Consider the following 23,715-nt stretch of genomic DNA (forward strand, 5'->3'; position numbering starts at 1 on the left):
TATCTCATGCTCCTGGTCACAAACCTGCAGCAGGCTCTGGAAACCAGAACCAACATCATAGAGCCATAACACAGTAGATCTTGAAAGCCCAGAATGAAGTAAAAATGAAATACATTTCAATAAAAATTGATCCAAAAGGGAGGATTCCATCTAGGCAAACAATACCAGCTGGTTCCATGAACCATTTTTTTTTTTCTGGTATGGGACAAGGCACTGCATTGACATGACATGGAAAATTAGGCTGTCCTGACAGATTTTGGCTGAGAATCGTACCAACAAAGTTTGTTGTGTTACACTGGCTTAGTCTTCTTTCACGTTTATAAGAATTTTGTCTACGAAGAAGAGAAAAATATTTTATTCTCCTGGAGAAGATCTGTCTTGAGAGCAAATCCATTTTCTTATAGATGTGGGTCAGGCCTTTGACAACAGCAGTTCAGAGAAGACTTTTCCACTGAGTATTCACCGAGAGTGTTCTACAGCAGGATATTTGTAGGTGCAGTTTTCTTGGAAGTTTGCAGAGGAGGACTGGAAGTGTCTGAAGTTCTGTTGGTCAGCAATTTATGTTGCTGTGGAAACACCTTAATGGGGCTTGGGAAAACTGCCTGGAGAAAGTGGTTGTCAAAGGGGCTGACAGCAGTTTGCATCTCTTGTTGGTTCGTAGCTTACCTACCCTTATACAATGGGCATGTGGTCCACAGCAGTTGCTGTTTTATCATGAGGGTGACACACAGCTCGTGCTGCTGGTCACGATTGCGCTTGGTCGTGATTTCCCTCTGCAAACTCCGTCACTCTTCTGAACTATGACACATTCTTCCTGGCAGTCTTTCCTCTGACCTGGAGTGGTATACCAGGTACCAAAGTGATATCAAAAGCCTTCAGTGTCAGGTTGCTAGACATAAAGGCAAGTAGTGACATCAGTGAGGAGGAGAGGGAAACTGATGAACTATGATATCTCATTATGTGTTATAGTTACTGGGTGAATGTCTCTGTATACAAATACACCTGATTTTTTTTCCTCTAGCAGAATAGACCAGGTAGACCTGCTTTTACACGGCCTTTTGGCAAGTAGAAGGCATGGTGAGGAGTCATCTTGTTAATTTTATACAGCAGGTACAAATCTGTTCCTTATCATCTTTTCCTGTCTCACTTTTTTTTCTTCCTCTGGAGAAAGGTCCTTGTAAGAAGCCGAGCAGAAGGGAAGCATAGATGGATTATCTCAGTGAAGGAATGCAGGCAGAGTCAGGGCTGTGACTGCCAGTCTTAAACTACAAATGCTGGGTGTGTGCTTCCCTATGCTACATGAAGTGGGCACGATGGGCACAAAAGATGTCATAGCCTGTTGCATGAGAGATGTGATACAGCCTTTTCTTTCCAAGTGAGTGCCTCTTACCCTGGAGCAGGCTGCCTTCTGCCTGTCTGAACTGTGACAGGTAATCTGACAAAGGCACATCCAGGGAAGAGCCTAATGATTTTCTCTCAATGAAAAAGAAAGCTCGCTGATACCTGGATGTTGTCAGATGTTCCCAATGTCTTATGGAGTCTGTCTATCCATCACAGCACTGTTCTTCCATCTGTGGCTCAGGAGCTGCGAGGAGGAAGACGTAAAGCCATATGGGAGGCCTGCAAGGTTAGTGGAAGACAGGAGCTTTTGGGCCTTTGGGAATGTATTGTTGGCTTCAGCCACTGGTGACAGGCTTGTCAGTGAGCTGTGGTTTCCTGTAGGTTTGCCTGATCTGTAAACCTAAATAGGATCCCTGAGAGATGGTGGGGTTAGCTCTGTAGAGAGAATTGTGATGGAAGTGTTAGGAGCATCCCACAGTCTTTCATCATCTTCAGTTCTCTCATACTGGGAGCAAAGGTGATTTGGGCCTGTAATGCCAATTTCTTGGACTCATTAGGAATATCATTAAAATCTTTTAAAATGTCATTATTTAAAATCTAGTGACCCCCCTCTGCCATCCAAATGTCCCATTCTGCATGTTTTCTGTAAGGCTTTCAGAGTCAGATACATTGTTGATAGCAATGCTATAATATGGTTTGGACAGAAACTTACAACGCTTCTATTGATTTTTGAAATGACTTGGCAGAGTCACGAAGGTCCATGGAAATGCAGTTTTGAGAAAAGAAACAAACAAACAAAAAACCTTCAAGTATCCTTTGCTGTAATGTGTTAGGATAGAATCCTGGTCTAACTACTGAACAATAGCTTTGTATTCTGTAGGCAACTCTGCAGTCTCAAAGAATTCCTCTGGCTGGATGGTCCATGAGTCACCCAAATCTTACTATAATATGCAGGTCCTCAGTAGCTTCCAGCACTCTCTCAGTCATTTCATAGTGGTCAACTTGGCAGGGACGAGGTTTACTCTAAAACTGATAGTCCCATGCAACTGCAGTGTTGTTCACTATCTGTAAGACTCCCAGAGCTACAAAACCACGTGGTGATTGTTATATTTAACTTTCTCATTCCAGCCTGGTCATTCAGCAAAGTGCATCCCTTTACCATCTATAGCACGATTAACTTGTCCAAAATTGCCACTTGTCTCCACACCATGGAAGACATGTAGGGTCTTATGGCCCTTATCCTCAAGACAATCAGCCACCAGGCAGATACTGCTAGAAGACCTGGAGATATGAACATGGTAGTGTGCCCGTGTCAACTTGATGTGAGGTGCCAGGGCAAAAACAGTTCAGAGAAACCAAAAAGGAAAATGTGCAGTTCACCCTTTCTTCCCAAATCTTAGCTTCTTTTGATTGTATGACTGTTAGAATTTCCATGGTGGCTAATCAGGGTTTTCATATAAGAAGGCAGTAAGAATGCACTTTCAGATATGAGAATATCAGGTCACTCCTGTTTTCATGCAATTATCCTTACTAATAAATCCCAAGGAACATGCATACTTGATTGATTAATGCCTTCCTATGCCCATGACAGCTTTTGCTTTCATTGTAGAAAATAGATGTGACCATTCCTGCCATGTAAATTGCATCAATTAAATAAAACCATTAAATAGATGAGCTAGTATTAACGGTTGCATTTATCTTCATCCCTGCTGTTAATGTATGCTCTTTCCCCGTTGCACTCAGAAATGTCAGTCACAAAAAGGACCCTTTATGCTGAGAGTTGACTTTTGGGAGTTTGGGTCAGTGCTTTGTTTTTTAGCTCTACTTCACAACATATTCATTTCCTTCTTCATGAAGTGTTTAGCCATCATCTGCTGAGATGGAGTTTGTGCAGATAAGTGTCCTTGAATCTCCTGTGGAAATGCATTTCTTGTAGATAAGGCCTCTGGTTTTGTCACCTAAGTGCAAATGAGCCTCTGTTGCTTTGTAGATTAAGTGGGACTTTATTAATTTACAAGGGTCACCTTACTGTTCTGGATTTTTTTTGTCTGCTAAAACAAGTGGAAACATACACTTCAGGAGGCAGAATGGCTAGAAGGCTGATGAGGGGCCTAGAATTTAGGATTCATTTGTTCTAGGTCTAGTTTTACAAATACTTCTTCAAGGTAGAAGATGCAGTGAAGACACAGAACTGCATGAATGAGGCCCATTTGGCAGATGTTTACAACACTGGAACGGTAATTTCCATGCCACTTGATTGGCAGATTGCACCACATGCATCTGACTCATCGCATGCTTGAGAAGCCCTCAGATTACCTTTGGCAGGCAAACAGGCGTGGGTCAGACCAGGCGTGTTCCCTTGGTGGCCTCCTCCAGGAACTCCACATGGCAGACATTAAACTGAGTCCTGTTCTCTGACCTCCGGCTTCTTGATAAAGGCAGTCTGTGACACAGGCAGCACCTGGAGGGCAGAGCCAGACTGTGTTCAGTAAGTTTAGTCTCGACAATATAATCAGAAATCAGGCCATCTCTTTTTTTCTTCATTAGCATAGTTAACAAATGTCAGCTAAAATCTTGACTAATGTCAACCCTCTTGTGAACTGGGCATTTAAATCTATGAAACTTAAGTGCTAGACCAATTGTGAAAGCCAAGGTTTCTCTGGATGTGCAGTCGACTGAAAACTTAAGATTTGTTGTAAATATATTTGCTTTCTTCTGCAGCTTTTATACCTCATTACCGAGCCTGGTTAATCAGAACAGTTATGTCTGTTGAACATAATATTTAAGCATGTTTTGGATTTAGAAAGACACATCCACGTTCTGTTTAAGCAGCATCTGTATCACTTAAGAATTTGCTTTCCATTTGCATTGTTTGTTTTCCTAACATGTGGGTACAGATTTAGGAGAGTGAAATTCATGGCTGGGGTTGATAACTGCATTGAAGAAACTATGGGGGACTTCCCAAATGATCTTGTACTGTACAGGGTCCCATGGGATGAGTGGTGCCATGTCACACCAGAGCCTGATGCTGCAACTTGCATACCACTCACTTGTATTTGCTGCCTCATAAGCCAACTCAACTGATGTGACAATTCAGTAAATTAATAAACACGGATGTGGGTTGGTTTTTGTGGGTGCTTTTTTGCTTGTTTGTTTTAAGCTGAGGATGGATTCATTTAGCCTGAGACAGAGAAGGGTACCACTATGAGCCTCATGTATATCTGCTGCTGTATGGAAGGATAATATCTGCTTTTTATTGTCTCCTTAAGAAATCAGCATATAAAAACCAACAAAAAAAAAAAAACCCACACAGAACATATTTGTCTTAGATTTACCTGTTACAGAACAGAAAGATGTCATCTTTTTCATCTTAATCTAATGGATTACAACTTACAAAAAGTTAAAGGACCTGTATTCTGACCTATGTGAAGTTGCAGCTGTTTCCCTGCAACTAAAGAAGCAGAAATGGTGCCCTGGGGTCCCAGGCTCTTTTATTGAGAATGCGTTAGCTAAGGGAGGATGGGATGATGCGGTGTTGACTGGGAAGACTGATGCTGTGGGGTGTGAATGGAACTGCTGTTTCTGGAGGGGAGGCAGCGTGCATTTCTTGTTTCATCTCTAGGGTGACGGTGTCTCTTGTGCCCTTGGAGATTTCTTGTAGGAAGGGAATAAAATGGTCTGTGCTGAAGAAGACAAAAAAGTAATCTTGTTCAGCCACAGGTTCTTTGGACTAAGGAAAGGTGCTGGGAGGCATCCCTGGCTGTGCTGTACAGGACCCTGGTGATCTCTTCCATCCTTAAACACCACCAACAAAATCCCATGGACCATCCCATAGCATTGACCCTCAGTCTGAGTCAGGATGGGCTGGGAAGGCTGCTTCTGCCTGCAGGAATCTCCTGGCGTGGTGTGGGCTGCTGGAGGAGCATTGCTGGAGGAGGGAGTGGTGGCGGTGGAGGGAGCTGGGGAAAGCAGGAGAATGGAGATAGCTTGGGAGGAATCTGGAAAACAAGGCACTGCTTTTGATTTAATTTGGGAGATGATTGTGTAGCTTGTGGAATTGATGGAGAATTCTAGTCATTGTGCTCCTTTTTCCTAGAGAACGTGCCTTGCCAGGGGTTATTCTGGATTTTAAAGATTCCCAGTAGTGCTTTGTGGAGTCAGGTGCTACTCTGGCCCTTTATAGGTGGGTTAAAAACACCAGCTTTGACTTGAATGCAAACCTGTTTGAGGCTTTTCTTCCGCTTAGGGGAAGGAGTATGGGGTGCTTCATTCACAGGGCTCTGCCTCATGGCTCAGACTCTCAGAAATTGTTCCTTCATTTTCTCTAATGAAAAGAGGAAGAAGAACACAAAGTACTGGATTCAGAAAAGTTGGCTGGTTTCCTTTTCTTTGGGGAAGCAGAAGACCCAGAGAGAAAACCACTAAAAGCTTTTTATTAAAGTATTTATCTTTCCTATTTTCTGAATAAGACTCTTGGCCACTTTGAGCCTTCTCTAGCACTCATTAAAGATAATAGCTTTTTAATGGCAACGAGTTTGTTTCCTTTATGCCCTGGGGTGAGTCACGGCCCTGCTCTCTGTGGAGGGACTGTACATGAGGGGGTTGTGGAATGGCTCTGGGCAGAGGAGAGGAGGGGAAGGCTGCCACCCCTGCTCCCTGTGCATACCACACATCTCGGTGAGATGATGGTGCTTCTCTGCTTCTATTCTCTCCTGGCTTTCTTCATGGTCCTACCATGCAGCACTGTGAGAGAGAAGGCAGAATAAGCAGATCACACTTCCCATGTGTTGAGCTGAGAGACTGACTTTGCTGTGTTGAGATGAAGCCTTTATCAAGGGCAAGTGTGCTTGAGGTTTAAATCCAAGAAAGTGTTTGTTGTTGTGATAAAGGCACAGCCATAACTGCTGTGCCATGGTGGGGATTCTCTCGGCAGTACCTTGAGAACACACCATTTGTGAGCAGGAAAAAAGATACATACATGGATCTACGAGGTCATGCGGTAGAGCTCTGGGAAACACTGCTTTTGTCTGGAAAGCAAATGTGGTTCCACACTTTGCAGCCAGGTGACTGTGGGTTATATAAGCGAGGCAGAGGCATGGCTGAAGGGATGTGCAGTGCCTGCTGGCCTCCTAAGCACACAGAAAAGTCCAGGTCTAACAAGAAGGGATTTTTTTTCTGACTGAGATGCTTTTAGATCTCTGTGTCAATAGCCCAGTTCAGGCGTGCTGACCAAAATCACTGCAGTCCCATAATGAGCTCCCATCCCTTTACTGGGGTGTAGGACTGCTTGTGGGTGGGCTTTGCTTGCAGGTGTTTACGACTATTTGGTTTGATGTTTTTCTTCCCAACAGCAAAAGCTAGCATTTCAGACCATACAGGGCTCTGGTCTGATTTCTTCAGATAGCAAATCTGTCAGGAATATCTCTGAATCTTGCTTGGTATCAACTCTCAACCCGTGTCTCCATGTGCTAAAAACCAGCCAGTGTGTACAGAAAGGGAGTGCCATTCATAGGTCTTTTCGCTTCTATTCTGAGAACTCAGAGGACACTGCAAAGGAGAGAATCACAGTGCAGAGTCTGAATCTCTTCCAAGTAAAGTGACATTAGGATCCCTGCAGATGTGTTCTTCGCATACTGCTTTAGATAAAAGAAAATTCCACCGATCTTTTCTCAAATAAGCCCTTTTAAAGACTCAGCGCTTAGTCCTCCTCCCTTTCCTGACCTCCCACCACTTTTTTTAATTATAGCTTTTGGTCCAAGGTGCCTGGGATATGCAGGCAGACAGGCATCTGAAGAAAGCAGGAGCAGGTGTGAAAGTAAATCATCCAGCTTCTCTACTTTTTACAATTATTTTGAGTTTATGGAAGGAAAGAATTAAAAAACAACAACTCTTAATTCTTGCATGTGGATATTTTCACATATGATTTTTTTTCCAGCACTAAGCCCTTGTCATCTGCCTGCATGAATTTTTCATCTTGGCCTTAACAGCGTGAATTTGCATTGTGATTGGGCTCATGGCACTCTGTTGCAGCTCAGCCCGCTGCCCTGGCAGCCCCTTTGGGCAGGGTGGGCCTTCTGCTGGCAAAAGAGATGATTAAGGGAGAATGCAATGGAGATCTATAAAATCCCGAGTGGCCTTGAGAAAGTAAATGAGAATTGATTGTTAGCTGCCTAATACAGGAACTAGAAATTCCAATTAAATTAACTGATGGTAGCTTCAGAACAACACTGTGCTCCGTGTGGCATGGCATTCTGCCATTAAGGCCGTGGGTGATAAAAGTTTATGTGAGTTTGAAGTGGAATGGAAGAAAATTTGTATACAACTGAGGCATAGGCACCACCTATTAGGGAATTCTGGAGGTGAATTTACCAGAAGGTGGGAGAGCACTGTGGGAAAATAGTACTATACAGCTTATATCCTTCCTGGGCAACTGCTATTACCTGCTGTTGAACACAGATACTGGGGGAGATAGGTATTTTTTGCAGATTTCCTAGCAGCTAGATAAATGCAGAGCTTTTTTTTTTTCACAGCAATCTGAGCTCAAATCCCTTTCTTCTTTCTGCTCTGGAATGGTGAGAGCAGCTCCGAGGCAGAGTAAGAGGATGCTACCCAGCTGTCAGAGGATGTCTTTGAGCTGTGTTGGGAAGAGCAGTGCACTGAGCTCCTCTGTGAGAGCTGGGGCAGGCAGGACCAGGAGAGCAGCATCCTCGCACCTGGGGTGGGACGGAGGGCTGAGAAGCTTCAGAGATTTCCTGCTGCCAGGACACAGGGAAGGGAGTTAAACCATTGAATAAAACAAAAAATAATTTTTTGTCAGGCGAATGGTTCCAGCAGAATACCTGGGTAGGGTAAGTCACTAAAGGCAGACAGATGTTTCTTGCATGTGTTCTCTGCTTGTCCTGTGTTAAGATGCTTTTTTTCTTTCCTCTTTTTTTCCATTTGCCACACAGAGAGAAGGATCTGTGATGAGAAAACATTCAGCAAGCTACAGAATCAGATAAGTGCCCTGAGCACAAAAACACAGCAGTGGCTCTGGCCTTGGCATGTGGCCAGCTTGCCCCTATTCTGCTTGGGCAGTGAAGCACAGCACAAAGGACGGCTTGAAAGGGAGAGTTCATTAAGAATAGCATGGGGCAGTTCGGTCGCTTAGGTTTCACGTTGGTCCTCCTCTCTAATGCTGCACTTTGGTTCAGGCAGGAAGGGTTGAGAGCAAGCGCTGCTACTCAGCCACAGCAGCAGCCTGAAAGGAGTGAGAAGAAATTTAGGGTTTGCATCTGAATATAAATACTGCTGAAAATGAAACAGCCTATTTGAACGGCTGCTGAAACATCATTTCAATGGGGATGGGGGTGGGTGTCCCCAGAAACAGGGCGATGGGATAGGATGAAAGATTTTAACATAGCTGCAAGTTAGGAGGTTGGCTTACGAAGTGGAGGTATGACCAGAGCTGGCCTCCAGCTTTGCTGTGTACCCACGCTTAGAGCTGCAGAGAGTCTGATTATTGTCTGTCCCCAAAGGCTTCATCCTCTCGCTGGGTTTCCTGGTTCTGGAGTTTTGCTGCTTCTGTCGGGTTTGTTAGTGGTAAGACGCTGGATTATTTGTCTCAGCTTTTCTTTGAAAACTTTCAAATTTCTGAGAGTTTCTCTGTTTCCCTGATGGTATTCAAAAGCTGAGAACAAAGCTGCTATGTGCAGCTGGAATGCCTCCTGTGCTCTTCTCCTCCTAGCAGGGCATAGCCTGTTTATGCCCACATTGCTAAAACTCTGACCAACAAAGCCTGGAAATGTGTGCCCTTGCATGCTGCTCAGCTCTGGGCATGAGTTAGACCAGCCATCAACAGAGCACAGACTCTTCTGCTTGAATCGATTTTTGAGTTGGTACCTGCTCACAGCAGCAAAAGTGTAGGTGGGAACACTGAGCTTTGCTTTGTTTTGGACAATATTATTGCCATTTCTGTTGATTTGTGTCAATTTCTGGAAGGCCTGTGTGAACTGGTGGTACTTCTTGCTGAAACAGAAGAAACAAGCAGAGCATCCCTTGTGAGTGCTTCTGAGAAGGGTTTGCATGAGCTGGCAGCCAGCTCTCATGTGGCCCTCGCATTGCTGTAGAAATCAGCTCCAAGAAATCAGATCACTTGGTTGGCTACTTTCCTTTTATGCTTTTACAGACTTGGCTGTCACAGTGGAGAGGAAAATCGGATGCTCTAAGCCAGAACTAGTTTTTTCTGTCCTGCACACTGATACCTCTGCTAATTTCCTCACTGCTGCAGTGCACATGAATCCAGGTCCTGGACAAGGGATGTAATGTGCAAGAGGCTGTACAAACAGAGCTAAGAAAGTTCCACTCTCTTAATGCATTTGCACTGTACATGTAAATCATCAGGTGACATGTGGATAGATACAGAGATGGATATACAGGGAATAGGGTAAATTCTATTTAAAAACACAGTATCCAAACTTTTTTTTTTTTTTTAGGTGGGCTAATTGGGGCAAAACAAAGTTTAAGGAGTTGGTGGTATTGGACAGCATTCCCTGTTCCACAGATGGGTGGATCAGCTCATGGTAGAAACAGTAATGGACAATGATGAGCTACCCCAGGCACTACCCAGAGTGGAAGTGAGAATAAGCTTCCCTTTGTCACTTGAGAGGGACGTTCCATCTGCTGACATCCTCCATCCATCAATGTTAACGAAGGGAGCAGGAGGGCCTCTGGGAACTGGGTCAGTGGCAGCTCCAGCACAGTGCAACCTAATTAAGGTAGGGGAAATGAGCGGGAGGGAAGGAACCCTGCAAGGCCAGCAGGGAAGGCAGCTGTGTTTGCACAAGCAGACAAAGCCGCTTTTCCACCTGCCCTAGTGAGCTGCCTTTTGATGTTCCCTGTAGGTTGGAAGGCAGTTCCCACTGTCAAGGACAACCCTGGAAGCTGCTCTGCTGCTGAATGCTTGCTTGGCCCTAATTTTTCTCATAGGGCCAACAGTCCTGCTTTCAGACTCTGCAGTTCTTCTGCAACAAATTTCTTGCTGGGCTGGTGAGGTCCAGCATGGCTTGGGCCATACTCTCCCCGGCTTCTTCAACATTATTATCTTTAGTGCATGAAATAGAGGGGGAAATAAAATCCTAAAAAAAATCCCCCAGGGTTATGTCAAACCAGAACAAGAGAGAACTTTTGTTTTCAAGCCAGGAATGTGAGACGAGCAACGAAGTTTGCTCCCAGGAGCTTTAGGTGGGTGTGGATTGAATGTAAACTACATAAACTCCAATGAGATGTCTGGACCCAGATCCAATTTTCCCAACAGCACAGGGTCAGTCAGAACTGCAGTGTTTATGTGGACGCATTGTTTTCTACAACTAATTTCTATTCAGCCAGTTTTCTGTGTCTCAGAATAACGTGGCTGTGTTCCTCCTACCACAGAACGGTTGGCAGGGGATTTGGAGCACTGGCAGCATCAGTGCTGGAAACAGCAACACCTGGGAAACATTCTCCATCACTGCCCCTCTGTTAATTGTGCAAGAGCTGCACAGTCCTCTGGTTTGTGTGGACTAATTAGTTGAGTAATGCAGTCTCCTTTCAAAAGTTGATCTTCCTGTTCTAGATCCAGAATGAGCCACGCATCAATTGAACGACCTGCCCATGGTCAGCGAGTGACTCATGGGCAGAGGCTGGAATTAACACACCTGACATCTCTACCTTCCTGCTTCCTAGACCCCATGGCCTCTTGTTGCAGTGCTCTGCCCTTTCCTGCCCTTTTTGTCTCTTGCCCACTGTGGGATTTGTTACGTGTGTGATTTCCAAGGAGACAATATCGAACCACTGCCAAGAAAATGAGCCACCTTGTCGCTGACACAGGTATCTGCAGACATACGAAGAATCTGAAGTTCTTTTATTTCTTATCTTTTTGGAACGTTGTGCCATGTTATGCCTGATTTGCTGTAACACTCCCCTGCCTCCAGCACTGCCCATGGACTGCCCTGTGGCAGTCTTCTTTTCTTCTAGAATGGTCTTTGCTGCAGTCTCCTACAGTGGGAATGCTCTGCCCATACCCACCGTTAGTACAAGGCCATAATCAGTCACCACAAGTCAGTGGGTGGGTTTTAGAAATCCCAGCTCTCTATTCAGCGAGGTGTAACAGCTGTTGTGATCAATATTTTACAGCAAGTCTGTTTGAGAAGAAGTTACAGTAAAGCCTTTAGCATCCCACTGAATAGCTGAATAATTCACAGGAGCGGCTCTAATCGCTTTAAGCTCTTTGCATTCGAAAGTAAGCAGAAAATTCAGAGTAATTCTGCAGAGAGGTGTTGCTCACAGCCACTGCACCGGGAGGGCCAGAACTTCAGGTTCTTAACGGCTTCTAGGTTGTGCTGGAGCCCAGTCTGGGGAAAAGCGGTCTCTTTTGTCATTCTGTTTGGCTGATATCCTTCACGATAATTTCCTAAGCGCTAGCTGTCAGCGCAGAAATCGTACCCTGTAGTTTTCAAACTTTGCACAAACAGAACTCTGCATGCGCACCGCGAGATGCCACAAAGGCACAGAAACATTCCGGCGCCGCCAGGAAAATAAAAGCAAAGAGGAACTGCTACGAGCCCGGCGCTGAGCCGGTGCCCGGCCCGGCCGCAGCCTCAGCCCTCCGCCCGGCTCAGCCCTGCCCTCCCGGCCCGGGGCAGCGCTCAGACGGGCGGGCCCTCTCCGCCGCCCGCTGCCTTTCGCTCTGGGAGGCGGGCCGGCTCCTTCCTTCCCAGCGCCCGAAAGCCGCGGGGCGCGGAGCTCCGTGAGCCGGGGCCGAACCTGCACCGCACGGCCCCGCCATGCCGCGCTGCCCCGGCCGTGCCGCCGCTCCGCTGCCACCACTCCTCCTCCTCCTCCTCCTCCTCCGCCTTCTCTTCCTCCTCTTCCTCCTCCTCCCTGCCCCGCGCCCCGCCGCCGCCGGCTGTGCCGCCCTGGGGCTGTGCTGCCCGGGCCGCGCCCCGTCCTGCCGCAGCACCGGCTGGCGGCCCGACGGCTCCCACGGGCCCTGCTACTGCGACCAGGCGTGCGAGCACACCCTCGACTGCTGCCACGATTACTCCCGGGCCTGCCCAGGTGAGCAGAAAGCCGTCGCTATGCGTCCCAGAGAACGAGCGACTGCGGGCGGGCTGGAGCCGGCTGCGTCCCGCGACGGCACCGAGGGCTGCAGGGTGCGCTCTGCTGACGGCTCGGCCGCGGTGCCCGCGGGGCTGCGAGCTGAGGACGCGTTATTTTAGCGAGCGGAGCCATCCCGTATTCCCTTCCCACAGGAGTCCTATCTGCTCACATAGTGTTTTTTTTGTTTGTTTGTTTTTGTCTTTTTTTTTGTTTGTTCGTTTGTTTGTTCGTTAACCTGAATCGCTGTGCCGTTGCACAGTTCGCTTTAGCCAGCTGCTCCTGTGGTTCATTTGCCTTTTTCATGAGAAAATAGATAGTTCAGCCCAAAGGCGATGCTGGAGCACGGTTTGGCGGCTCTGCAGACCGCTGCTGAGCGCGGCAGGGAGCGGTGGTGCCCGTGGGATCCTTATACACGCGTGGCCCCGGGGCTGCGTTGCCGGCTGTGCCCCCTGGTACGGCTCTGACAGCGCAGCCGGGACCCGCAGAAGCCCATCGCGTGCTTCGCTCGTGTCTCAGAAGAGAGGGGAGAAGCGCGGCCGCACGCACGAGGAAGGGGCGAAGGGCGCCGGGCGCTCCAACCTGCGCCGCTGCCGCCGCGCTCTGTCCCGGCACCGAGCTCGGTGCTGCCGCCCCGTGGCGCTCCGGCGGTACTGCAGCATGGCCTTCCTGCGGGAGTTCTCTTTCTCTCCAGAGCTGCCTTATCAAACGGGTTTTAAAGCAAAATAGGGTGGTGCTGACGTTAATACCTGAAGGCAAGTGGAATTGAAAAGAGCGGAAGATTCCAAATAAATAGCATGCACGAGAGGATTATAAGGTTGGGCAGCATACAAGCCAGTGCACAGGCCTTTTTTTGTCATACATTGCTGCATCTCAGTTTGAGAATTGCTTTCATTCCTAATCTTTGAATGGGTTTTAAAAGCACCCTTATAGTGCCCTTGGACAAATAAAATCAGCAGTGGTTGAAAGATGTCTCAAAAGTTTCTGAAGACAAGGGGTGGTTTTGGATGAGATTAATGCAGTCATGAGGGGTTATCTGTGTGCCACGGGGTAGCACATGGAGGTATCAGGGTCGAGCTGCTTAGGAAGGTGGAGCTTGGCAGCAGCAGTTAGCATCTTATTCCCAGTAAATCACTGAGTGTTGTGCTTTGGGATGTCTTTGTAAATCAAGCTGAAGCTGGCTGTTCCGGTGTGGTGCCGAGCGTGCTGACTCGTGATTGATTTTGGTGAGCTCACCTACACCTTGGGATTGAGTGGTTGGTTTGTAGCTGGGCTGGATTTAGAACCAAGGAATTCCTTGAGCCTGATCTCAGTGTCGTGGGTCAGATTTTTCCATCCTCGTGTAGTTTGCTTCTGGAGAACTTGCAGGGACTTTGGTGGAAGGCAGCTTGCAAGCTCAACCCTTCTCCCGTAAGTCAGGAGATGCCGGCCTTCAGCCGGGTGCTGCATGTGAGAGACAAGCGGTGATGTCCCAGACCTGCCCGATCCATGCACCGGTCCTGCTGCAGTCAGATGTCCTTACTGCTGGTGTCGTGCATTGTCGCACAGTGGCTCGGTGCAGTCACAAGATACAGAAATGCAAGGAGTGGGGCTGTAGCTGATGGAGAATTTATAGGAGACATGAGGGGACTTTCCAGAAGAAGCCCATTTCACTTGAGGAACCCAAAAGACATCGTGGATGGCTCAGGAAGTCCGGTGGCAATGTGGCACGACACAGTTTTCCACCGTGTCCAGTGGTGCACGCTGACAGCTACCTGAGATAAAGCAAATGTAGGCCACCCAAACATGAGGGAAAACGAGATCAAAGCAGAGTGAGGTCCCAGCTTCTCTGCGCCCATGTGCTCCTGTTACTGTTCTCAGTCAGGCAAGGAAGATTGAGTTGTGAGACACAGTTAATTACAGAAGGCATGTGAGGCTGCGCCGCTGCTGATGGCAGCCAGGAGCTCCTGTGCTGGCCAAGCACGGCTGCTGGGGCGGCCAGCCAGGGTCCTGCCAGGAGAAGGAGCGATGCCAGCACCGCCAGGGCTGGAATGCTGCTCTCCGTTCGCCTTCTACTCAGTCAGGCCAGATGGTGCAGTTCACCAATGAAGAGTGGATGGAAAAGCAGTGAAATATTTTGGCAATTTTGTCTCAGGTAATCTTATGCTGTAATAATCATCACGTGGTTGAGCATCCGCAGAACTGTTTCTCAGTAGTGTTGTCGGGACAGTGAAGGTGGGCAGTGGTCCCCAGTGTCTCCCTGCACTCCTGTGGCCACTGAAGAGCTTGTTGCATTCACTCCTGCTCTTGGTCTTGCTCCTTCTCTTACAGCTCAGTTTGATTCGGTGTAATGCAAAATATTCTCAATTCCCCAGTGCAGGTGCATTTGCACTGGAGCTCGCAGCAGTGTAGCAGGAGGTGAGTGGCCCTGTGCGGCCTGGACTGGTTTGGGTGGCTGGAGCTTCTGGGAACAGACCTACCAGCACAGCTGCAAAAACAGGAAAACTCATTTCTGTAACGTTGCACGCTCTTTGTTTCTTACTCTTCCAGTTATCCCCTGCGTTGTATCTCAGTGGAGTGCCTGGAGTGGCTGCGCAGAGCCTTGCAAGACCACGTATCGTGTTCGGAGGAGGCATGTCATCCAGGAGCCCCGGAATGGAGGAGAGTCATGTCCTGCCTTGGAGGAGAGGGCTGGCTGCGTGGAGTACTGGACTGAGCAAGGAACAGAGTGTAAACAGTCCCTGAGTAAGTCCTCTGAAAATGTAAGTGCCTTGGTAACAGAGGAGGGCTTGTTTGGGCCAACAGACTAGGTCTGTCTTTATTTGAAAAGAATTGTTTTCAAACACCAGCAGATTTGTTCTGGATCTGTCTGGTGGAACTGAGAACTGAGCTCTTCGCACAGGGGTGTAGAGATATCCTTCCTGGGACAATATTTAAAAATAGTTCCTGCCATTTGCTGTGGTCTGGTGTGTTTCAAAAGTGAAATATTACAGACCTGTCGTGATCTCACAAGTGTAAATCTCTGGTAATTTTGATAGAGTTGGTAGATTAATGATGGTTTAAAACTTCTGGAAGTGTGTGTTGAGTGCTATTTTTTTTAATTAATGAGTCATCTGCAAAAAGCCATGAAGGAGCAATACCCATCAAAGGCAAGGTATGGCCTTCTGCATTGGAGCAGGATGCATGCAGAGGAAACGTCCTGCTATTTTCTGGAGGAAAGGTCTGATTTGAGTTTGTTCAGGTCGATTTTTCATGACATACCTTTACTGATTTCTTTGAAAGAACTGCTCACGATTTTTTGTTGGTATTTTTGGGTCAGAATCTGTCCAGTCTGGAATTTGGCTACAGCTGGCTTTGTGAAACCTGTTGCGTTGATGCCAAGTAAATATTACCTCCTCCTCTGTCTTTGGGTGTGCTTGATAAGAAGGCTCACTCTACTTAAGCAAAAATCTGCCAACAGTACACATTTTGCTTTTCAGTTAAATGGTTGGTGGGAACCAACAGTACGAAAATACACGGTTGTGTTTACTTTTCTCTCCTGCCAAAGATAAAACCAAGTGACATTAAAGGCCCATCTTTGCTGTTTTGCAGACATTGACAGCCTCAGTGCAGTATAACCACTTACACTGTGTACTCTTTCTCTTTGATATATGCAGTCCCCGCGTTAATAACAACAGGAGGGTTTGGAAAAGCAAGGAAAAAAAGAGCTGCAGTCGATGGCAATGAAAGAGCAGGGTAAGTTGGAGGCTCAGCACAGAGGCACTAGTCGTACTCCACCTTGAACATCTCTCTACAGCTTTGGGCCTGGCTTCCTGCTGATGAGAACCAGCATCTCTCACCAGGACAGGGCACTTTACTAAAGCAATGGCCTGCTCTCTCCTCAGCAACAACGATCTCTGCAGGGAGCCTGAAAGCAGTGAGTCTGCCTTGCTGACAGTAGACTGATGCCATGAACAAAGGTTATGTGATCAGTAAACCAAAGACCAGTCACTTCAGCTCTTCTCAGTGTCCAGTTTGAGAGCTCAGTGCTTGTCTTCTCTATCTTTACACAGTAGGATGTCTGGCAAGGAGCTTTTGAAAGTCTCATGCCTGTGGTTAGTGATACTGCTTGAAAATATTCCTAACCACAGACCATATTTAATATTTATATGTGCATCTTTACTATAAGGGTACACGGTATACGTACTGCACAGTTTAAGAAGCAGTAGACTTTGATGGGAAGAATCATCAAACATGGTGGAGCAGTGGCCCCTCTACAAGAGAGTGCTGTCAGAATGTAGATAGTGGAGTGTGATTTGTCTGTTCAGCAGTCCTTACTATGGTGAAACTTCTTTGTTACCTCTTTAAGCAATGTAAGTCCAGCACTTGTCTTTTCTCCTTAGGAGAGTCATTTACCAGCTGGACCTTATGGGTCCTTACTAGTTACTCTGAGAGAGAAGAGTGTGTTCCTAATTGAGAGTTTCTCTTCTGTCTAGATACCTTACTGAGGTTTGGTCTGGAGACAGGTGTCATGGATTAGAAATGTTATGGCCATTGTTGGACTCTGAGGATTCCTGCTGAGCCCCGGTGGGGCTGTGATGGTCACTGACTTGAGGGATCGTGCCTTGGTATCAGAAGTAGAAATGGGCTATTTACATGGATCTATGTAAAAAGAGTAAATTCTTGGGAGACAGAGTCTGCTACCTTATTGCATGGGAAGCTCATCCTTCTGCCGCTTCAGCTCCTTTGGGCTGCCTGTTTGTGCTGGATTTTGTTTGTTTCTAATTAGTGATGAGTGGTCGCTGAATTTACTCTGGCTCTTCCATTGCTGCAGAAGGCTCTGACCTGGTTATGAAGCTAACCCTCGATGGTTATTTTGGCTGCAGGTACTGTGTGGAGTTCCAGCTTGTGGCCATCACACAGGGCTGCCTGCACAGTCACCACTCGTACACTCACTGGATGCAGTACCTCAGGGAGGGCCACACCGTCTGCGTGGAGTGCCAGCACCCGGCCTTAGACTCCAAGAGTCTGCATTGCTACGGGGATGGCAGTGGGAGCAAAAGGTAAGAGTCTGGGTTTCTTTTTTCATGTTGAATTTTTTCATTCTCCTCCCTCGATCTGCTTGTCCCAGTTTCATAATGTGCTTTGCTCAGCTCTCTGGAGCACTGTCCATATATTAACTGGTGATCCTTGCTGCATACTGTGAGTTAGGCTAGAAATCATCTAATCACTTTCTTGCAGAACAGTCAAGTATTAAACCAGCGGCAGAGGCAGGACTGGAAAGTTCTGCACTTAGTCTGCTAAATCTCACAGACTTTTAAGTGGAACAGTTGTGGGTTGTTGGTTTTTTTTTTTTTTTGGCAGTGGTGTCTTAAAGATACTTCAACCATACCTCTAAGGTTAACAGTCCTATCAGGTCAGATCTAATAAAACACAATTTTTTGGTGATTTTTTAAGAATTGGGGATTTTGTTTCTATAAGTGACTCTTAATGAATGCTTCTGGCAAGTGGTAGCTGGCTTAGGGACTTGGGCTAAGTGCTGGCACCCGCGCTTGGATGGTAGCACTGTTAAATCTCTGCTCTTTCAGCATCCTTTCCCTGGGAAGCTGAAGAAGCTTTGGGGTGATTGATGGGGACCACCCAAGGTGTACAGATTGGTGGACTTCAGTGAAGATGAAGGGAATGGCTTGAAGCTGTGAAACGTCTGTGGCAGAGCCAGCAGCAGAGGAATCCCGGCTCCCAGGCCTCTGCTGTGGTCACTTGGAGGCACAGCTTCTGCGTCACTTTTATCCTGATAGATAAAATACTCTTAGACAAAATACTCTTAGAATTTAACCCGCTTGTCTGCTTGTTAAAGGCATTCTATGAAACTACAAACCAGCCTTGGCTGACGTTACCTGTCAGTGTAGGGAGGGATGTTTTTAAAACATATACAAACGTTGAAATAAGCATGTCCATTTGAATTAGGAGCTCTAAACTGAATTTGTTAGGCTTTAAGCACACAAAGTATTGCGCTAGCAGGACTACCAGTAATGGTCCTTTTATCAGAGTTTGTCTCAGGCTTTTAGTAAGAGCAAGTCATGTTGGACTCTTTTCCTTCCTTGCCTCAGCTTGTTATATACAGAGGTTCCAAAAGGTTTTTAGACAAAGAGAAAAAAAAGACTTATTGGTGTGGCTAGGAAAGCCTCTTACTTGCATTCAATGTGAACATTATTTTAAACGATTCCTGTAATGTTATTTTACTGAAGTGCTGGAGCCAGAAAGGAACATCAGATTAATTGAAATAAAAAATACATTCAGGAATTCATTTCCTCTCAGGGCTGCAAAAAGAGGAGGGCATTTTTATTTACCAAGCTATCCGGTGAACAGCACTGTACATGGAATAGAAGCACAAAGAAAATGTGTTGGTGTCGATCACAGTGATCTGATCCGTGCTGGCAGGCTACAGCTGGAGATGGGCAGTGGTAATGGTGGCTGGTTTACTGACTTCAGCCCATGGCTCAGCAGCTGGTTTGAATCCACCCAAACTAAGCAAAGCCTAGAAATTGTTCCTGTAGACTTGCTGTAGGTCTGTAAGATAATTCCTTATAGGCATGTGAAAACCAGCAGGGAAAACAGCTTTCAACACAGTAAGCTTTCACCTCTCCAGCGTTACTGCCTATAATATCAAATGAAGTAATGTCTGTGGCATTTGCTGGGCAGGTATGAGCTCTCTGTGTGTGCCAAGCTGACGTAATGCGTGCGTTCACTTACTTAAGTTCATTACCAGGGTAGCAGTGTAGGCTTGCAGAGCAGGCAGTGCTGGCGTGGGCTGGCACGGGCAGTGGACAAAGCTCAAAGCTCTGCAAAAAACAATGGAGATGCATTTTATGCCTCCTTGATCTGGCAGTGCTGGGCAGCTTGGTTGGAGGTGAGTGGGCAGCTGGCAAGTGGGATGTGAGTGATGTCTCTGCTCTGCAGCTTCCTCCTCCTGCGTGTGCATGTGAAGCCTCCCTTACCTTTCATACGCATCTACTAGATAACCTCCATGACATAGTCTGGTGTTCTTCAACACTATGTGACCTTACTACAATGGTGGATCTAGTTGGTTCTTGGCTAGGGCTGGATATCTTGCTTGATTTACTTGATATCAACATCCTAAGTATTTAATATAGGTGTTTGTTATATGAACAGAACTAACCCATAATTAGTTTCTAGAAATAATACGCTTCTTTTACCAGGTTACATGGTGGAAAAAACTGACCTCTGTGGTCTCTGAGAAGAAACTGGACTCTTGGTGGGGACAGCCATTAAGTGGGATGAGGGAAGTGTCTGTGAAAAGGTTTCTGCCTTCGATTAGAGTAAGTGGATGTACCTGAGCATGCAGTGTTGGCATGGAGCGGTGCTTTGAAGGTCACGTGGTGAGGGCACAGGCTGGGATTTGCTGGAGAACAGAAGCATGATGCTTGGAAAGAACAGTGGAAGAAGATGGGAAGGCAGCTGCTGCCCTGAGAAAAAAGGTGGTGGGAGGCCAAAGCTGATGCCAGCACATAGGATGCAGTGTGCAGCATGAGTGAATACACTTAGATCTGCTCCTAAGTCTCTGTCTGCTTGCTCAGTTCACCCTCATTTGGAATTTTTGCCTGTGTAACTCTACTGGTCACCTTGCCAGGGAGCCAGGAACAGCTTGCTGGTGACCTCAGTTGCTCTGAGGTCTGCGTGGTTGGCCTGTGCCATGGCACTGCCCTGGGTCTGTCGGGCTGTGCGGGGATGCATGCACAGCTGCTTCTGTCACACCCACGCCGTGCCTGCGCTCTGCTCATGCTGTCGGTGCCAGCATTTAGTTCGCCGAGATATTGTTCCAAGAGTGACTCTCAGGAAGGAAAACATCTGACAAGAGTTTAAAATAAACTCGGCAATGCTGGGATATTTTGATGAGTATTTCCTAATTATCTTCTTGTGTCTTAAGTGGAGTCTGGCTTATAAATGCGTCAAAATGAAGCGAGGTGGTTGTCGTCTGTGCCTTCCACCTATCCTCCACTCTGTAGAAGAGGTTACTTCATCTTAACTCCTGTTTTGAAATGAGTGCAAGCTCAGGAGTTTCCCAAAATCTTTGATTTGTGGCTGGATCTCTGTGGCCATTAGGTGAGGATAAGGTGGGATAATTCAATAGCTCGGGTTGGCTTCTTTCTTCTGGAAGGTGATGAGATAAACAAGGTGGATCGTTAAACCTGGAAATGGATCTGTTAATTTTGCATCATCTTCTGAAAGATCTACAAATAAAGCCCAGAGCAGCAGACTTGACATCTGTGAAATTGTTACTCAGCCTGTGTTGAGGCGGATCAGCTGCTCTTCATCATCTGGAGCAAGCTGTGGTGGTGGTAGCACATAAATGTCCGTCCAGGCTGCAGTAGTTTATGCCCATACTTGTTGGGCGGGGGGAAGAAAGAGGATGGATGGACTTGATTTATAGCAAAGTCAGTATCTGCCTTCCCCACCAGCCGGACTGGAGTTGGCAAGCTTAGCTGATGCGTTTAAGCCGTAAAGCCTTTTAAAGGTAGAGCTGCAGCCCAGAGTTTTGAAGGTATGGGACTGCTCTGTATGCAGCCTGCTTTATCGGAGATCTTAATCCTCCCTCTGTGGATTCTGGTATTTTGAAATGACCTTAAGCCAGGAGAAAAATACAGCGAGCCTTTTTCCAACCATGAGTGATGCATAAAACCCTGCTCTGGAGCATGACATCTCATTAAACTAAGGGCAAAGTTATCCACATGAAGCTACAGTAGTAATTCCAGCTTCCACAGAACTATAAAACAAGCAGAAGTTAGGGATCTGTTTGGCTGTTCTGCTGGCAGCCCTCTGCATGGAGCAAGAGGTGGTATCTGGGCATCTCCAAAGGACAGGGCTGAGACACAGGTGTGAGAAATTCCTTTAAACCACTGCACAATCAGTTCTAGGAAGGAACACACTATATATGTTTCTTGTACTTTGACTGCTCATGGAGATGAGTTTTAAAGATCTCTTGTTCAAATCCAGGTCTATGTGCTCACAAGGGAGTTAAGTATCTAACAAAGCCTGTGCTGCTGCTGCTTGCAGTGAACATGTGCTATAGCAAATTTGCTGTTCCTGTGGCTCTTCGGCCAACATTTCTTCTGCAGCCACTGATTGTGACAAATAGCCCGTGGATCTGCTTGGTTGTTTTAATAGAATATTTCTCTGTTCAGTTCTGATCAAGGTATTGATGGACTGCCCAAAGGAAAAGTGTTGTGGCTTGGGTTCCCCTCTCCCCCCACCATCTTCTCCTTAAGAGACCTGTCGGTAAGCTTGTTCCAGCAAGTGAAGCTCTGATACCTCCAGCTAGCTACATTCAAGAAACTTTTTTTAGCATGCAGCTCTTAGGAAGACAGAAAAACTTCAGCAGGTGTTCCACTAACATGGTTCTCCAGAGATACTCATGTACCCACCCCTGCTCACACAGACCTGTGCTGTGGGTTGCATGCTGGGAATACTCTGTACCTCGATGGCTATGGATGGCAATAGAGCTCTGCCTGCTGAGGGGAAGCATGATGTTACAAAGGAAAACACAGATTCTGTCCACTCTGCAACCTGTCAAGTGTTTCAGTACAGGAGTTACGGGGACATGGGATCATTCTGTGAATTATTGCATGCGATGACAGGCACTTGGCAGAATGTTTCTCTGACTCCTTTTGGGTTTAACATCTGCACTGTGAGCTGCTCTGGCTTCTTCCAGGCCAGTGTTCCTGGGAGGAGTGGTTGTAGTCTGCTTCATGTTATTGTAACGCTGTGGGGGTCACTGCAGATACTTCTTCTTTACAGCAGCAGAAACAGAATTGGGTCCATGGAGTGAAAATTGATGTTAGCAACCTAAATGGAACTTACTGGGCGATCTTGCTCTGCTCGTACAAGTGACTTCCTGCAGTGGAAGTGCAGCACACTGACTTTCTCCCTCTTACGCTTGTGTTTCAGGAATCAGCTGTTGCACTGGCAGGCGGTAGGGAACCCTCGATGCAGCGGAACATGGAAGAGAATTCGCCAGCTGGACACTTGCTCCTGTCCTTCTGTTCACAGCTTCTTGTTCATATAACTCTTAACAGTCCCCACAAGTGAGCACTGCGATGGCTTGTCTGGCACAAACACGCGGTAGCAGTAGTAACCACAACCAAAACAATGACTTCTCCGCATCAGAGGCTGTGCTGCTTACTTTCAAGAGTTTGCTGTCTGCACTGTGTTGTGCTGAATGCTGTACTCCTCAGTTTCCAAAGAAAGCAGGCTGGCTGTGAAGTGCCAGACTCTTTGTATATCCATTCCTATAGCCTCTTCTGCCTGAGGGAGGCCTTTCTAACCCCACTGACTTCTTTCAAGTCACCCCTTCCCTCACATAAGAAAACAGAAAGAGTCAGTGTAAACCCAAGTTTAATTATTGTTTCCTAAAGTCTCACTGAAAAAAGAAAACCAACAGCGCAGAGTGAATTAACTCAAGTGCATCCTTTTCGTGGCAATAGCATTTCTTCATGGGTCCTTGTGGTCGTATATCTTCTCCTTTTGTTTTCGTCTCCCTCCCCCAATCTCATCATTTCATATTGATCTTTGTTTCATATTGATCCTCAGTCTTACACAAGGTTGATCTTGCACTGCTGAGATAATGACAAAACTTAAAAATGAGCCTGTTCCAATCTATGAGGATAGAAGGTACCAGGGATAAATGGGAGTTGGACTTCACATTTCATGGAACATCTTGGAGTTGCCCCTGAATGCAGTGCAGTCCTTGAGCTCTAAATAGCAAGTCACTCCAGATGTACCTGGGGGGGGTTAGTTGTGGCCTTGTATTTTTTTTACTGGAAAATATGTGAATTGTTTTCTTTATATTCTGCTGATTTATATTCATGCATTTCTATAAATGGAAATAAAAAGAGACTGAAGATGATCTCCCAGTGTGAGGTTGCTTAACCTGTGTAGTGCCATCCCTGTAGTGCCTGAACCTGCCTAATTTGTTTTGGGCAATCTTGTTGTCAACTCCTGTGCTCCAGCAGGTAAGTTCCTAGAATCAGTAAGGTTGGAAAGACCACTAAGATCATCCAATCCAACCATCAACCCATGCCTGTGACTGCTCTAAACTCACTCAGTGGGACATCTGCCTTTCTCTTGAAAACCTTCAGGGACAGCAACTCCACCACCTCCCTGGGCAGCCTGTTCCAATACCTTGCCACTCTTTCTGAGAAGAAATATTTCCTAATCTCTAACATGAACCTGGTGCAACTTAAGGCCATCACCTCTTGTCCTAGTTACCTGGGAAAAGAGGCC

The 23,715-nt window shown here is 46.6% G+C and overlaps 1 protein-coding gene across 3 annotated transcripts in view; it reads left to right on the forward strand.

The window, feature by feature from the left end:
- Positions 1–23,338, forward strand: part of LOC110408237 (somatomedin-B and thrombospondin type-1 domain-containing protein-like) — a 32,694-nt gene extending 9,356 nt beyond the window's left edge. For 2 of the 3 annotated variants that reach the window (XR_002444233.1, XR_002444232.1), the window contains 3 exons: positions 14,986–15,197; positions 16,092–16,170; positions 17,301–17,361. Coding sequence is in view for 1 of the 3 variants with exons in the window: in XM_021416822.1 (XP_021272497.1) it covers positions 12,144–12,417; positions 14,986–15,180; positions 16,092–16,170; positions 17,301–17,477; positions 22,381–22,498 (843 nt within the window). In the remaining 2 variants the exon portion in view is untranslated. Of the gene's footprint in view, positions 1–11,972; positions 12,418–14,985; positions 15,198–16,091; positions 16,171–17,300; positions 17,478–22,380 lie in introns of those variants that run through there. The other variant, XM_021416822.1, reaches the window with a different exon arrangement.

This window comes from Numida meleagris, chromosome 19 (assembly GCF_002078875.1).
Source record: "Numida meleagris isolate 19003 breed g44 Domestic line chromosome 19, NumMel1.0, whole genome shotgun sequence".
Taxonomy (NCBI): Eukaryota; Metazoa; Chordata; class Aves; order Galliformes; family Numididae; genus Numida; species Numida meleagris.